The sequence below is a fragment of the Epinephelus moara genome, chromosome 5 (genome assembly GCF_006386435.1).
Source record: "Epinephelus moara isolate mb chromosome 5, YSFRI_EMoa_1.0, whole genome shotgun sequence".
Taxonomy (NCBI): Eukaryota; Metazoa; Chordata; class Actinopteri; order Perciformes; family Serranidae; genus Epinephelus; species Epinephelus moara.
Window position 1 is genome coordinate 29,337,895 of NC_065510.1, and position 17,109 is coordinate 29,355,003.

A 17,109-nucleotide genomic window follows, 5' to 3' on the forward strand; every position below is an offset into this window, starting at 1 on the left:
ATAATGACACTGTCGTCATGTGTAGTGTGTGCACAGAACATGATTGACAGCTGTGACAGGAATGACTACATACACATTTTTGCCCCAAGGCCACTGTGGGTAAATCTGGCTGAGAGCTACGTAAGTGAATGTTAGCAACTGTAAAACACACATCATATTACCTAACGTATGAATAAATATTATGGTATTATATACACAGCTGACCTTCATCCCTAATGACAAAGTGTGTGTGATCGCAGCAGTTTGCATCCAGCTGGGCACTTCTGTTCATATGTCATTCCTCATCTCTGTCTCTCCCTCCTCTCATTTCCTGTCATCGCTCCACTGTCGCTGTCCATTAAAGGACAGGTTCACATCCTTTTGAAGTCTGTCTTAAAACAATACCGACATTCACATATGTGCATGATAGATTGTTTCTGGATGCTGTTATCATTCCTGCTGTCCATATGGGCTGCAAAGAGATCCCTTACTGAGGAGAATTCAGTGTAAAAGATGGAGGACAAAATGTACTGTTGTCTGTCTGTGTATGAAATTATGTTTCCACAGACAGTGTTTCCCCACCGAGCCGCAGCAGACTAACAATAATATCAGGAAATTTTGGGCAAAGTGATTTTTAAATAGGATTTTGTCCCTCACTGTTTTCATTGAAAGCGCTTTGTATCCACTATGGACAGCAGGAATGATTACAGCAACTAAAAATCAGTGGTTGAGGAGGTATTCAGATCTTTCACTAAAGTAAAAGTAGCAATACTACAGTGTAAAAATACTCTGTTACAAGTGAAAGTCCAGCATCCAAACATCCATCCAAAATTTTACTCAAGTAAAAGTACAAAGGTATTATCATCACAAACATAAAGTACTACAATTAAAAGTACAGATGTACTGTGGCCCATTTAGGTATAGAGTTTATTATATTACCGGATCATAATTATTACTGCACTGGTGTGTTCATCACTTTAATGTTGCAGCTGGTAAATATGGGCTTCATTTTAATTACTTTATATTATGGCAGGGCAATATATTGACATAATATCGATATCGTGATATGAGGTGAGATATTGTCTTAGATTTTGGATATCATTATATGTGTTGTGTTTTTCTGGTTTTACAGGCTGTATTACAGTAAAGTGATATCAGTCAGGAACACTTTAGTCAAAGAAAACTTTATTTTCATTTTCAGTATTATATTTGGCGGTATTCTGGGGCTCCTCTGCCTTTCCTTGGGCCTACACAAAAGGCCTCTTCCAAACACCTATGTGGAAAGCCATAAGGCAGAGAGAGCACACCTCTCTGCCGTTCAACATGCAAACAAGGAAAGCCTGAGACAGAGAGAGCAAACCTCCTGCCCTTCCATGCGCCTACATGGAAAGCCTAAAGCAGGGAGAGCAGCAGCAAAGACCCCCCGAGAACAGAACAGAGCAGCATCAATGACAAACTGAGTGACATTGATAAGTCAGACACAACATGAAAAGGAGGAGCTGGGGTGGAGGCAGGTTGCAAAGCGGCTTGCAGAGGAAGCAGCAACAGTAGGCAGGCCAGAGCAGTTTAAATAGGGCGCCCTGAATGAGATTCGCCAGTTGGTTGCATAGAAAGGAATCATGTGATCTATCAGCTGACTGCCTTCCATAAATCAGCTGATCCAATAATCAACCCTACAATATTGTCGCAATATCAATATTGATGGTCAAAAATCTTGTGATATTTGATTTTCTCCATATCGCTGGACCCTACTTTATGAGTAGCTTATGCTATAATAATATATCATAATATATAAGTTGATTAGATTTTCTATTAATTATTATGAGTCTGTAAAGTAACAAGTAACTAAAGCTTTTAAATTAGTGTAATGGAGTTAAGAGCACAATATTTGCCTCTTAACCTCCTGAGACTTTCATTTGATATGTATTTTTAATTTAATTTCTCCGATGCTATTTGGGATCAGTAGGACCCGATAAGTATGAAAAATAAAATATTGTCAACCATAATTAAGTCCCAATGTCCACAAATGAAACGACAATAAAGTCCCAATGTCTTCAAATGAGTACTTCCTAATTAACAGGGTCTTAGCTTGTTACTGTTGCTAAAATTGGTCAAACTGGTTGCCATATTAAACTACCAACATTATTAATCATAAATACACAAGTTTCAATCATAAAATCTGATCAGGTTTCGGACCTTGTCCACTTTTGTGTCGGGATCAGCTGTAGACTGACTTGGCAGAGATGGCTGCCATCTTGTTTTTACATTGATTATTAGATTGTGGTCTCATTACCACTAGATGGCACAAAAAAGTGTCCACAAACCAGGACAACAGGTCTAAGGTAAGTAGAATGAAGAGTAAGGTCAAGTAAACCCAAAATGTGATGTCCTCATGTGAGGACACAGGGTCTCAGGAGGTTAAATGAAGTGAAGTATACAGCAGCTTAACAATGGAAATATATCTAAAATACAAATATCTAAAAATTGCGCCTACACAGTTATGTTTCACCACTGCCAAAAATGAGCTCAATGCAATATGGGAACATCAGCAATGCTTTCAGACAGACTTCAGAACATATAAACCTGTGCCTTAATGGCTTAAAATGCCCATTTTTTTGTTTTAAAGGTTTCTCTATATAATACATTTCACTACTCAGCAGGGAGCAAAAGTCATTTTCATTCATTCAGAGAAATTGATTTTCTGAGACTGATAGTGGATATGTGCAGTCGAACAAGAGTGAGTGTCTCATCTCTGACTCACTCGGCAGATCAGCACACTGATGTCTGATGGTGAAAAGAGTAGGAAAACCTTTTAGGGGGACGTGTTTTTCACAAAAACGATAAACTCATGCAGGTTTAGCTCAGCTGTTTGTGATGACATTTCTGTTCACACGTGTAACAGACCTGAAAACAACAAGCTGGGGAAAGTTGACTGAATATGTTTGCAGTTTTTTTCCCAGCAACACATCACAGATTCTGGCGCAGAGTGTGTGGGCTGAAAAACCCACAACAGCAGTAAATGTGAAATGACACCTTAAAGGTCATTCAAAAATAAAGGCATCCCATGGATCAATTGTGATTCAAGTGCCCTCTGTTAAAGTTCAGCACACACACATATACACACACACACACACACACACACACACACACACACACACACACACACATGCTGCCTCCCACTCTCACTTCCACTCATCAACCATATTTAATTAAATCTGTTTAATTTGCCTTGTCATTTATCACTTATGTAAGCATTTGTCACCACATTGTGCTCTGCTATAATCTATTTTTTCCCATGTCACTCATATCTTTGTCATCCTGATGTTTGTTTCCTCTCTCTTCAGCTTTTTCTTTTGTTTGTTCTAAAGTGAGATGCTTTTATGGAATTATTTTGATGTCAGTTTGCAGAATTTGTAATTATATTTTCCTCTGCGTCTTGTCAGCTTAAAAGAATATAACAATAATAATAATAATCTAGAGGAAGTGAATATCCTGTTTACATCCAGGCCCCCAGGATAATACAACTAAATAATAATAGTAATAAAAATCTAAGGCATACAGGATGCAGCTCACTGCATGCGCAGATAACTATATTTGACATACAGTACATCTGAAGGCTACATGAAAGAATTTATATTGCATATCTGTGAAAAAACTGTCAAAAAACTATAACTCTACAAAATTACACCCCTGGAGAAAACATCAGATATGAAAGATGAAGCTTCTTCCTGTTTCCCTACATTAAAGACAAGAAAAACTCCTCCTGTCCATACTCTCTGAAATGTCATCTTTGCATTTCAGTGGCGGGAATATCTCACCCCTGCATTACCGCAAAGACGTCTTCTTATGAAAAATACTTCTTTATGTTGATTTTAGCATACAAATTGTGGATAATAATATCAGGGGTTGCTCTGCCTCTTATGAACTCGGTGGCAGCGGTATCGCCAGCCTGACTTTAGTGACACCACCTTAAATCACATCAGGAACTTCAACTCATAAATGCAGCAGATCCAACTATGATCCACAGTGAGAGCCACAAATCCTGCTCATATTCAAGGCAGTTTTTGTGGAGGTGCATTACATAATGATAGACTGCAATGGATTTTGTCCTTGTTTCCTTGCCTTTGCCTCAGATTTGATGGGTCCAGTCTCCTCTGACCATAAAGAATATTAAAGTAGTGACCATAAATTCATAAATGTGTTATTCTGTGTACATGAAAAGCATAAGGAGTAAAAGGTCGATGTTCCTGCATAAGGTTACAGTACAGCTGCATTATGAAAGCATCTTGCGTCCTTAATTTGATGTAGCCTTATCTTAGCTATGTACTTTGAGTATTTCTATTCTATACTTTATATTTCTCCTCCACTCATAGACTGTAAAGATCCCATTACATTCTAGAGGGAAATACCGCACTTTTTAATCCACTACATTTATTTGATACTTATAGTTACAAGTTACTTTTTACATAAAAAGCATGTTGCATATGATATGATGCAGTATTGGAGCCTACCAATCTAGCAATTAGTATAAAGAGAATCTAAAATTGTCTCCACACTGATAACTACAATATTAAAATGCTTATGTGTAGGCATATTTGTCTGTGATAAAAAATTAAAAACTGTAAAACTTCAATTAGTAGCCCGGGCTATTATTTGCTTAAATCACTGAAATCAACAGACCTATATTTGAGACAGGCGTCTTTATGGGACAGGCCTTTAATTCCTTTTACTCAAAACTGTTGCTCAGCAAAGATTGGAAAAAAACAATCAAATTGTTTGTTTAAAGCACTATGAATATTACTTGTTTAAGAATTAGACTTAAGATAAAATATCAATTGTGAATCATTAATTTGATCTAATCTTATTGACTAAGGGAATATGAAGAACGTGCAGGGTAATCGAGGAATGGACACTTAATTTGAGGTAGTCAACAACCCGCTTTTATACATCCAAAGATACTCTATTAAAAAAAAATGAACTCCTTGGCGATCAGACCAGGCCTCTCATTGAGACAGGTGTTTATTTGTCAAAATGTGTAGCCACACCAGGCTAGTAAAGGAGACTCAGTGTTTAATTGGGACTAGGCTTTTAATTGAAGTTTTACAGGTAGGCTACTATTCTATATTGATATTTTATTATATTCTGACACTTAAGTGAGATGTTTTGCACAATAAGTACTTTTACTTTTGATACCTGAAGTTCATTTTGCAGATAACACTCAGAGCAACATTTTAAATTCTGGTCTTTTATTTGTAATGGAGCATTTTAGAATATGGTTTTCTGCTTTTATTTAAAGGAATACATACAAGTAAATAAATATTAAAAAATCATAATGGAGTCTGGCTTTGAAGAGAGCATAAGTTTCACTTTCAGTTCAGTTTTAAATGGGGTGGTTACATTTTTAGGAAGCACAGAGCATACAACTGGATAAATGACACTTGGTTCATACTGCACGAGTTGTGAGATATAGTTTTGCTGTTGTTAAACCTGGCCCCCAATCAATCAGTGAATCAATATGTTCGCCATTTTCTGTGGAGGCATGTGAACGAAAAGTTTTCTTCATGAATTGAAGATAACACGACATGACCAAATTATATACAAATGGTTATGTTGTTAGTGATGCACTCCTTTAAGTAGCAGATCTGTGTAGGCTACTTCTTCCACCACTGATTTCCAAAGGGACCTTGTAGTGTTACAGCAGCCAAGCAAAATACATCATCACACAAATGAGGCAAGTAAGAGTAAGAAACAAAATACGGAAAAAAGTCCCATAATAAACAACTACGGTGATTTCTACAAATGTAATTTCTCTGGAACAGTATGACCTTTATGACCTTAACTGAAATAAAGCAGTCCTGAAATAGTCCTAAATATTTATCACTGGGGATCAATAAAGTATTCTGATTCTGAAATATGAGAGGGTCATTGTTATTTTGTTTTTTAGGCTCTTACTTTGGGTGTATCGTTAGTTGGGGTTATTTGAATGGGTGGTATGAATACACACATTTACAACCAAATTTTCAATGAAAAATATCAAGAATATAAAAAGAAAGGCAGTAAAACGCACCTCAAAATCAATTCAGTTTCATTTCCCCATCTCTCTAACATCTTAACCAACACGTAAAATATTAAATTACCTATAATATTTATTATAAGATATGTTATTTTTAATGTAAACTTTAATATATCTAATTTAAAACACCACAGCTCGTACGAACCATAGACTCGTGCCTCCTGGCACCGGAAGTGTTTGTAAAACGGTTAAAAGCCAGTTGACGTAGGCTAGCTAACGTTAGCTGTCAGCCGGGTTCAGTCATTGTGCAGGGATGGAGGTGACACGCCAGAGTAAGTAGCCAGCCACATTTTTCTCACTGTATTTTGAGCTGGCTGTGGACATCTTGATAACGCACTGCAGAGTAATGACCTGAGATATTTTTAAACCTGACTAACCTCTTCTGTTCCTCTGCTTTTTGTGTTGCTATGTAGCTAGCTAGGTAACTGTTAGCTGCAAGGCTGCGGGTTGCTGTGCTCCCCTGCTGGCTAGCACGCGCCCCCCATCACGCTAACATAGCTGCTGATGTTAATACACTTTACCTTTCTTCCTCCAGATTATAAGGACAGTTTAAACACGGTGTACAGCGCGATAGACGAGGCTGACTTCCTTGCCATCGATGGAGAATTTTCAGGTAACGTTGAAGCAGGAATTGGGGTTGAAATAGTCAGCGGTGTGAATGTAAATTGAGATAACGTTATGTGTCATATATGTGTGTGTTTGTAGGGATAAGCGACGGTCCTAATGTCAGTGCACTCACCAACGGGCTGGACACACCGGAGGAGCGATACACAAAGCTTAAAAAGGTTAGCAGATTAATGCACACCTCCATCCTGCTTTCCCTCCATAACCCAGTCTGTTCGTCTCATTTTAACTCTCCCACTGTGTGTGTGTGTGTGTGTGTGTGTGTGTGTGTGTGTCCTCCAGCACTCCATGGACTTTCTGCTGTTCCAGTTCGGATTATGTACATTCAAGTACGACCAGACTAAGTCAAAGTGAGTATCTGCCAAACAAATGCATAATTATAGATCTTATTCAAGATTCAAAAAACCTTAAAGGTCCCATATTATGCAAATTTCCAGGTGCATACTTGTGCTGTGGGTTCCTACTAGGACACGTCTAATGATGTAATGTTTAAAAAACACTATTTGTCCTCTTACTCTATGCCTGAATATACCTGGATTTACCCTTTGTCTGAAACACTCTGTTTAGCACCTCTCTCCTTAAAGCTACAGTTGGTAACTGTTGGTAACCTGTTCTGTTGCCTTGTAGCATTTGTGATGGCCTTACTGCATATGAATGTTAACAATCAATCAGAGCAGAGCTTTAATTTAAAAATGGAAATCTGACTTTTTACAAGTTTTACAATATTGCACCTTTAATGTCCCTGAGGGGTGATTTGCTTTATAGAAAGTAGTCCAACACAAATGCATACAATACACCATACATAATACAAGATCCATCTCTACCACACTGTCACCATTAATCATGAAAAAAAAGGGGATGCAACATCCGGGGGTCATAGTTTATCTATAAAACAAACTCACTGACATTGATATTTGGGGACAAATTAGAAGTACCATCTTCTAAAGAAGACAGAACACTCTCAAACTAACTATTCATATGAAGAAAAATTAAACATTTTGAGAGCAGACTGGTTCATTGTACGGTACAAAGAAAAAGCCAGCTTGTTCTGAGTTCTTTTGGAGACAGTGTTGGACTCAGCGACTGGACAAAATAAATGTGCGTGTGTTTTCACACTGACAAATCACAAGTACACATTGTACCATGTCTTAATTTAAGCAAGGCTGGATTACCAGATGGGTAGCTGCCCTGGGGCTCCAGAGCTACAGGGGACCCAAAAACTAGTTTAACTAATTAAATAGAATTCTTTTTTGCGAATATCCAACACTCAAGCAAATATCAACTGACGTGATATGGGCCTCAAGGTGGGCTCTGTGTTAATACCAGATCTTGAGGCCCTGTCTTGTCAAAATCAATCCTTGAGCCATCGTTCATCAGGACATTTGCCCTGATGATGCATCCGTTTTAAATAATGTGTTGAATCTAGTACTCTACAACAAACCAGAGCCAGATAATACTCTAGCAAAGAGAAACTGTTGGATTAATATAAACTTTTTGCACTGGAGTCACCTAGCAGGGTAATCCAGCCCGATTCATGGCTTTATGGTAAACACGTTTTATCTTCTATTGTAATTTCAGTTTAAGATATTCCAAACAAGCAGCAGTTTACATGCATTTCCCTCATAGCAATGTTGGATGCCAAAACATTTGTCAAATAGATGTTAACAATTAAAGTGATTCAGATTTTGTATGACTTGCACGCAGGTTATTGTATTAAATTGCCAGCTACTGGAATGATTTCACTAATCCTTGTTTCCTGTATTCCATCTCTGCAGGTATATCACAAAGCCTTTTAATTTTTATATATTCCCGAAACCGTTCAACAGGACATCCCCAGACGTAAAGTTCATCTGTCAAGTAAGTGCGAGTAACTCCTTGGGATCATTGGGTCCTTCTGTGTGAACTGAGAAGTTTTTAATAGTGACTATGACTTGGGTGGTTTTAAAAATGATTGTGCCTGATAAAACCTGCACAGCTGTAAAAAGATCACACGCCTTTTGGCTTTTTGTTTTGAGAGTTGTGAAAACAGATGATTATCTTTGTCATTTCAGAGTTCCAGTATTGACTTCCTGGCCAGTCAAGGATTTGACTTCAACAAGGTGTTCTGTCATGGTGAGTGCATCAAAAAGTGACAGTGTAATACTGTTTTGGTCTGTACTAAACCTCAATATTTTAGTTTATAGCATCACATAGTCATTCTGGAAAGTCGGTAGTGAATACTTGGTCAGTTTTTATTTTGGTGTGTATATATCTTCTGAATGATTTCATACTGCAGTTAATTTAGGCAAAGTACATGGATATGTTTTTAAGACATTTAACACTTTAAGTTTTACTAATATTGTACAGAAAAACATTTTGGATTCAGTAGAGAAACATTCACACTGGAATTAGCATTTAAAACTTTTGAGCAGTACCTCTGCCTCAGTGTGGGAATTAGGAAAGCTGTCATCGTCTGTCATACTGGAACAGCTGGCCCCAGGCCACTTGCTCCTCTCTCAGACTTGAGATAGTGGTCCTTTGTTAGTCGTGATCCAAACTTCTGAATCACTGCCCACAAAATGGCATTTCAATCTGATTGTTAGGCTAGTCTTTATAGAAACTATGACTTCTAACTGTCCCGGTTCACCCTCAACCTTTTTCCAGTGGTAATGTTAGAGAATGTTTAAAAGATGCAAGAAAACAGCAAACTTATTTCACCTTACTGTAATCTGTTAGTAGTCTTTCATAGCATGAACTCAAAATGACAAAGTTTAATGTGATTGAATGACATAATGCAATAAATTATCTAGCTTTGCAGTTGTCTAGGTAAGTGAACATGTAGAGCTGCCTTAGAACTTAAGGTCAATACAGAGACATAACTCTGAGACTGTTTTTCAAAGGAATCCCATACCTAAACCAAGAGGAGGAAGCCCAGCTGAGGGAGCAGACAGAGGAGAGAAGAAATCAGCATGCTAATGGTGTAGGAACGCCATCCTACATCTCACCATCCTCCTCTAAAGGCCCTGCACATGTCCCTGAGGAACATAAAGACTTCATCAACAGGGTGATGTAAGTGTTGCAGTACATATGGAGTACATTTTTGTGTAAAATATGTACACTGAAGGCAGTAATGTGGCTCTTGTTTCAGACCATAGTGGTATGAAGAGCTGTGAGTGCTGACAGGGTTGTGTATGAGGACTGTGTATAGTGGCAGCATCTTAGGTCCTTCACATTAGTAAGAGCCAGCTGAGGTGGCTTTGAAGTATACGGGGCATTGCCAACTGGAAGGAGACCCCATCATAAGTGTCTGCCCTGTTGTGTTTTGATCATTTCCTCACAGAGAGAAAGTTGAGGCCCTCTTCAGTAACTCAGAGAAGACCTTGGACTTGGAGCCATGCACTGGGTACGCTAGTCCTTCTCTCAAAACACACAGAATTTGTATTAATCATGTACATTTTGTATGATATTCTTATCTCTACCTATACTTATATTTCCCACCAGGTTTCAGAGGAAGCTGATATACCAGACACTGAACTGGAAGTGAGTACCATGCAACACTTTTGCTGCTGCTGCTGTTTTGTTTTTGTTTTGTTTTGTTTTTTGTTTTGTTTTTTTGTGAAGATTAAGGTTTGTCTTGTTTTCACAGATTCCCCAAGGGGCTACATGTGGAAACTGTGGAAACAGACAAGGTGCAGAGTTTTATTTCCACCAGTCTTCCCCTTCGTTCTTGTGTGAAATATGTAAAATATTGATACAAGTTCTTTATATGTGCAGAAGGAGCGATACATCCAGGTCAGCAAGGTAGATGAAGAAGAGAGGAAGAGGAGGGAACAGCAGAAACAAGAGAGAGAGCAGGTGAGTTTGGCATCAAGATTTACATTAAATTAAAGAGTTAGTCACATTTTTATCCTAATTGTGAGCAGTGTGTTCACACAAGTTTGTCTTTCATTACGAAGAACTTAAAGGGAAATTTTGCTATGACATAGAGCTGGCTGAAAATAAGCAGCGTGTACAGATGAACATGCTGGCTTTCCCCAGTGCAGCGAGCACCCAGATCTTCTAGCCTATCCACTGGCAAAAATCTGCTGGGTGACGCAAAAACATGTCATTAAAGTTTGCCAGCAAATGAGCGAGGAGTTCCAGAAGGGACCTTAAACACTGTTCATCTGCACACACTGTGATGACACAGAGCTGGATGAAAATGGGCAAAGTTTCCCTTGAAGGATCAACTAGATATTGATTCTAATATTTTTGCACCACACCTCTCTATCGCCAACAGGAGGAGCTAAATGATGCTGTTGGCTTCTCCAGGGTCATCCATGCCATCTCTAAATCTGTGAGTCTTTTCAACTTTTTTAGTCAAACTGTAAAATCTTAAAAATCTTAAATTTTGATTCTAATCATAAGAATTGTATTTAAATTAATTAACTGGAATACATGACCCATTGTTCATTGCATCATTACTGTTCTTTATTGCACCAAAATGGCATCTTTCTGTTGCTTATTTTTTGTTTTTGTATTTGTTATTAAATATTTTGGCTTTGGAAAATCTGACCGCCCATTTCATCCGACATACAGGGTAAACTCGTGGTTGGTCACAACATGCTCTTGGATGTGATGCACACCATCCACCAGTTCTACTGCCCTCTGCCAGAGGTAAAAACATCAGATAGAACAATTTAGCTAATGACATGGCAGATTATTACTCGGTAATGTGATTTATTAATTATTTGCATCAATGCTGTTTTCTTCAGGATCTCCCAGAATTTAAAGAGGTCACGATGTGTGTCTTCCCAAGGTATGTAGTCCTCTCCTTTTTTGCTAAATTATTTTACTCCTCTTCACAACAGATGATTTTCTGTACTTCTTGTTATTCAACACCTTAATGGCTATCTATCCACCTGCAGACTTCTGGACACAAAGCTGATGGCTTCCACTCAGCCTTTTAAGGTATATGTTGAATACCAGGGGTGTCAATTTGTTGTTGGTGATTAAGATATTTTAGGAAGGTAAAATCAGTAACTGATTGGACATTATTATTAAAGTTAAAACGCAAAGGCACTCAGCCATTTCAAGGTTAAAAGTAGTTGGGGCTTTTTGACAAGATAGCCTCTAAAGCAGTGGCAGAGTCTTTGGTCAAGTTGCATCACTGGTCAGCACCAAGCCAACAAGTAGTTCTAATGTATGTCCAAAATTCTGTTGAAGATTTAGTGTCTCTCAATAGCTATTGTTTGGGGGGGGGGGGGAACAGATGACTAACAAGTTTTATTTTACTTTGATGTTTCAGGAAATGATCACGAACACCTCTCTGGCAGAGCTGGAGAAACAGCTGAAGGAGAGCCCCTTCAAGTCACCACAAGTTGGTGAGTAAATACTCTAACATTTGCCTGAACCACTCCCAACCTTCAAAATGTTGCTGACACCTTTTTTTGTCGTTCTTTGTTCTGTTCATTGTAGAAACGGCAGAGGGGTTCCCCAGTTATGACACAGCCCAGGAGCAGCTCCACGAGGCCGGGTACGATGCCTACATCACTGGCCTCTGTTTCATCTCAATGGCCAACTACCTGGGTAACACACAATCCCACTAATCAGGTTTGCAAATAAATTTTTAGAAAACTCAAAATAAGCATTGTTTGACTTGGTCTGCTCAACACTCTCTTTACAGGCTCTTTCTTGACTCCACCAAAAGCGTACATCTCTGCTCGCTCCAAACTAATTGAGCCTTTCTTCAACAAGTAAGAGATGCACTTAAAATCACTGTATTTGCTCCTGTCTTTAATAAACTTCTAAAAATATTTTTAAATCATACATGTAATACTTTTTGTTCAAGGCTTTTCCTGATGAGGATAATAGACATTCCCTACCTCAACATCACAGGACCAGATTGTGAGTAAGACATTGTTGCACAGCAGGAATATATGTCAGGATTTATGCATTGACTACATGCCACGTTTTTAAAGGAACCCTATGGAGTTTTTGAATGTTAGTAGCACTGTGGTGCAGTGTTTCACAAGAAGTTCCTTGTCTTGTTTGTATTGTGTACACAGGATACATATCCCTGCTGCCACATTGTGCTCTATACAGCTTTGAATTAAATCTAACACCCCTCCTCCCCCTTACACATAGCTGTTTTTCCCTGTATTCCCACAGTGCAGCCTAAAAGAGATCATGTCCTGTACGTCACCTTCCCAAAAGAGTGGAAGACTAGTGACCTCTACCAGCTCTTCAGTGCCTTTGGTAAGACATGATTTTGCCTGATAATTCTGCCTGCACACAAGCATGACCCATATTTTATTACTTAATCTCTACCTCTACTATCCTCACAGGAAACATCCAGGTTTCATGGATAGATGACACATCAGCATTTGTGTCCCTGAGTCAGACAGACCAGGTGCAGATAGGTGAGTGTCAAATCCTAGCTGAATACAAACACACACCACAGGACAGAAAAGGTTGATGCAGCCTGCTTACCCGCTAACATCTTCATCTCATCACGCAGCTATGAACACCAGCCGCTATGCAGAGAGTTACAGGATCCAGACGTATGCAGAGTACATCCAGGGTAAGCAGCAGGACAAGGAGAAGCTCGGCCAGACACCCAAATCTTGGGGAGAGGACGGCTGGGTGAAACCTCACTACACCTCTGCTACTTCTGCTGGTTTTGGATACCCCAGGTACACCTGCGCTGATACACACTGCGTCTTCAATGTATTTACCTCTCAGTATGGGAGTATCTGCAGATATGCACAGTCTCTATTTATATTGATGCATGTATGGTTTATTTTTTGTTCCAGGGGTTTGAGGAAACGCAGCATCAGCCCCGTTCAGGGAGAGCAGGGGCTTGGAGACACTCCAGTTACAGACGGCTGGAGTCACTACTCATACCCGGATAGCACAGGCAGCAAGAAGATGAAAACTGATGGTGTGTGAACGCATGTGTGCACAGCTACTTTCCTGCTGCAGTGTGGTAACATGAAGCAGGTTTTTCCTAAGAAAAGTACTTAGCGGAGATTGAGTGTGCCCTGAGGGAGAGAGGGCAGGTGGTATTGTGAATAATAAAGGCTGGGTGATTTGTTTACCATCAGATTTATTTATCAGACACATCTTATCATTGGCCACCTGCTGCAGAATGAACAGGTCAGGCGCATTTTTGATCGACAACATTCTCCCAATATATTTCTTAGGGATAGTTTTGCATTTCATATTAGTTAACGAAGGACGTCTTTTGCTCTTTGGCAAGAATTTTGCAACATAAAATAACACTAATTGTTACCGGATTTCCATGATTCATGCTGTACATTTGGTGGATTCATTTTTGGCTTTACTCTGATGTTGTAATGAGCAATATGATTTTTTTTTTTCAGTTGTGCCTTTTGTAGTCTCAACATCTGTCAATTATCCATAATGATTTGTCATTTACTAGCCACTGAATCCATGTCATTTTCTTCCCACATGGATGACTTTGCCAGCTTAAGCCTTGTGATGCTTGGTGTTACACATTTAAGTGTGTCCCTGCTAATTAAATAAAAGTGTATAAACTGTATAAGATGTCTAATTCAGGTTCTCATATACTGGTTGTCATTGTGTTTCCCAGACAAATGTGGGCAGGCAAATGCAGAAGCTATTGAGAGCAAGACCTCAGAAGGATGGCTCAAGACGGCGTAAGTAAAACAGAGATGAACATTTACGCCGTTGCTGTTCTGTTTGCTGTGATACATTTCTCTTAACGGCTGCTGTGCCCTGCAGAGAGCCATCAGATTCATCAGGGTCAAGTCCAATCCCTGATGATGATGAGAGGCAAACTCCTGAAGGCAGTGATGCTGAGGGGACGGTCACCTGGCAACAAGCTCCGACAGCCCACGGGAGGAAAGGTCAAAAGAACAAGAAAAAGAAGTCTGAAGGTGTGTTGTCAGTGCGAGGGTTTGATGGCACTTTGAATCAGGTTGACACATCTTCAATGGAGAAGATGCTCCTTATAACTGCAGCTCCTCAGTTTTAGACGTAATGCAGTTACCATCATCTTTAGATCCACGGTTACAGTGTAAACAGGAAGGAGGAGCGAAATGCAGCATGACTTGACAAAATACACATTCACAAATTGTTGAGAAATAATGGCCAAAATCTGCATGACGATAGCGAAACTCACTAACTCACTTCCTGTCTGCATCATCTAAAGCATGACCAAAACAGCAGTGTCAAAACTCAGAGTGTTTATCCCAAATGGAATCAAGAAAGTTTATATATGTGGCAACACTGCCATGAATACCAACTTGAAAAGTGACATACCAACATTGTGTTTACATCTAGTTTCTGCTGCCCCAAAGTTGCCAAAAACATAGTTATTACAGGTTTAATCTTGTATTCATTAAACATTCTTTTTTTCTTTTTTTTTAGATTAGTAACGTTAATGTCCCATCAATGTGGTTCTTGAATGAAACACCTTTGACACCCTTTTCTATCCATTGATAAACAGCACAGATAATTGTGACATGTTGAAAACCTGTGGACATGCGGACATTGTGGACATTTCGTCCTCATAAATACTGTCCTGCAGCATGTATAGTACCATTGACACATTCAATGATGGCATCTCTGACAAGAGTTGTAAGATCAGATGGCAGGTACCTTTTCTACTCAGCCAGCAGCACGGGGTAGGCTGAGGACAAGTGTCTTTATTTTTTAAATTTTTTTTATTTTTTTTTACGGAGGCCAGCGACAGACTTTGTTTTGATTTTAATGTTAACAATGCAACTAGGTTAGGAGAACAAAACAAGATTATGACCCCAAAAAGCTGGAAGCAGTCATGCCTGCTAGTGTGTCAACTGGACAAGATGCACCTGTCATTGGGAGAGGCACAGCATATTGCCAAGGGCAGCATGCTAATAAGAGATCTCAGTGCAGCCTTATGTCCTATAGGGGATGAGGAGTAGGTGAGGAAGTAAGTGGTTAACATCATTAACATGATTTGTGATGTTTCGGGAGGATCAACTCGGGCAGAGTGAGCCATCTGGCTTGCGGTGTTGGGGTTTAAAAGCTTAAGCTCCAATGTGTCGGATGTAGGGGATATATTGGCAGAGATGGAATATAAATATGTTTTCTTTAGTGTATAATCACCTGAAAATAAGAATCATTGTGGTTTTGTTACCTTAGTATGACCCGGGGTCATTTGTATTGGAGAAGAGACCTCTGCAGATATTTGGCTCCTGGTAAAAACCTCCTGAACAGAATCTAACCAGGAGAATTTTTAGCGTGTTGCAGTATGCAGTCGTCACCGCCATGTGCCTAAATCCCCCTAACCCTCTTTTAAATGTACCCAATTAGATTTCAGCGTGAACCTGCAAATGAAGATCCTTAAAGTGCCGTTCTTGTCCTTATCTTTGCATGTCTGTTCCTCTTCTGTACAGGTGCTGAATCTACAACGTCACTGTTTGAGGTCCCAGAAGTTTGGTAGCAAGAGGTGAGGAGTGGAGAGGCCACTGTCCCACACTGAGGTCCCGCTCAGTCTCTTCTTAAGCACTTGGGGCGCTCTCCTGTAAGGTCGTGGTGCACGCCCTAAATCCATTCGTTCACTCAACAGCTGTGGATACCGTGTCCAAAGCTACCAGCCAAGCTACTTGACTGGACTATTGAAAGAGAGAACACAAGCCATAACGACAGCTGCCATATTTTGATCTTATATCAGAGGAGCAGGCAACTCTTTCGGGTAAACACACACACACATACACACTTCACTAGAATCTTAAAAGCTAAACTCCAGAAATGTTCATTTATTCTCTCATGTGTTGTTCAGACTGGAATCTGCCACCACAGCCATGTTGTCACTTTGAAAACATTCTTCATTTTTAACGACACCGTCACCTCCATTCAGTCTTATATTTTGAGAGCGTGAGTTGTGTGCGAGTTTGTGCATGTGAGGGAGATGTTCTTTTTCTCCGGTCTTTGTATCCCTGTGAATCTGTTTAATAGTCCCTGAGAGATAAAACAGCCCCGGACAGGTCCTGTAGTTTACAACGTCTGGGTCATTTAGTATTTTAATGCAGTCAAATGTTTTTTCCCCCCATTTTTTTAAACTAATGTATAAGTTCTGTCAACCTCCCCAGTTTTATCAGACATATATAAGCTTATCAATGATAATGTGATGTTTATTATTGGTGGCATTTTGATCCTTCATAAGAGGTGCTTGTTTTCTTTTTGTACAGAATTAATTTTCTTTACCTTTTTTTTGTGTTAAATGTTTTGTAACTGTGTCAACCTGCAACAATGTCAAAGTATGTTCTAATGCAAAAGGTGTAAACGTTAAGAAGACGTATACATTTTTGTATGAGATAAAGTTTAAAAATACTTAAATATTTCCTTGAAAAGGGGAAAAAATTAAAGAATGTTTCTTAGTATCTCTGTTTTTTGTCTTTGTTGTTCCCAAACTCACACTTAGTCACTTCAGAGCACCATTGTTA

General features: G+C 39.2%; 1 protein-coding gene across 1 annotated transcript; it reads left to right on the plus strand.

Annotated features, from left to right (window-relative positions):
- Positions 1-6,235: 6,235 nt before the first annotated feature.
- Positions 6,236-17,046, plus strand: parn (poly(A)-specific ribonuclease (deadenylation nuclease)). Its single transcript, XM_050044828.1, has 26 exons — positions 6,236-6,324; positions 6,588-6,665; positions 6,758-6,837; positions 6,959-7,026; positions 8,452-8,533; positions 8,728-8,788; positions 9,556-9,724; positions 9,996-10,058; positions 10,157-10,195; positions 10,302-10,344; positions 10,430-10,510; positions 10,935-10,991; positions 11,234-11,311; positions 11,410-11,453; positions 11,563-11,605; positions 11,943-12,018; positions 12,113-12,223; positions 12,321-12,390; positions 12,486-12,541; positions 12,806-12,892; positions 12,982-13,056; positions 13,155-13,329; positions 13,450-13,577; positions 14,250-14,316; positions 14,402-14,556; positions 16,060-17,046. Exons 1-26 carry the CDS (start codon positions 6,306-6,308, stop codon positions 16,104-16,106), a joined length of 2,052 nt encoding a protein of 683 aa, XP_049900785.1. The 5' UTR covers positions 6,236-6,305; the 3' UTR covers positions 16,107-17,046.
- The last annotated feature ends 63 nt before the right edge of the window (positions 17,047-17,109 follow it).

Excerpts from the sequence above, each read along its gene's own strand:
- parn (XM_050044828.1), top strand. Across the intron at positions 11,312-11,409 it reads TCTACTGCCCTCTGCCAGAG|GATCTCCCAGAATTTAAAGA; the intron begins GTAAAAACATCA and ends TGTTTTCTTCAG. Across the intron at positions 14,317-14,401 it reads GAAGGATGGCTCAAGACGGC|AGAGCCATCAGATTCATCAG; the intron begins GTAAGTAAAACA and ends TGTGCCCTGCAG.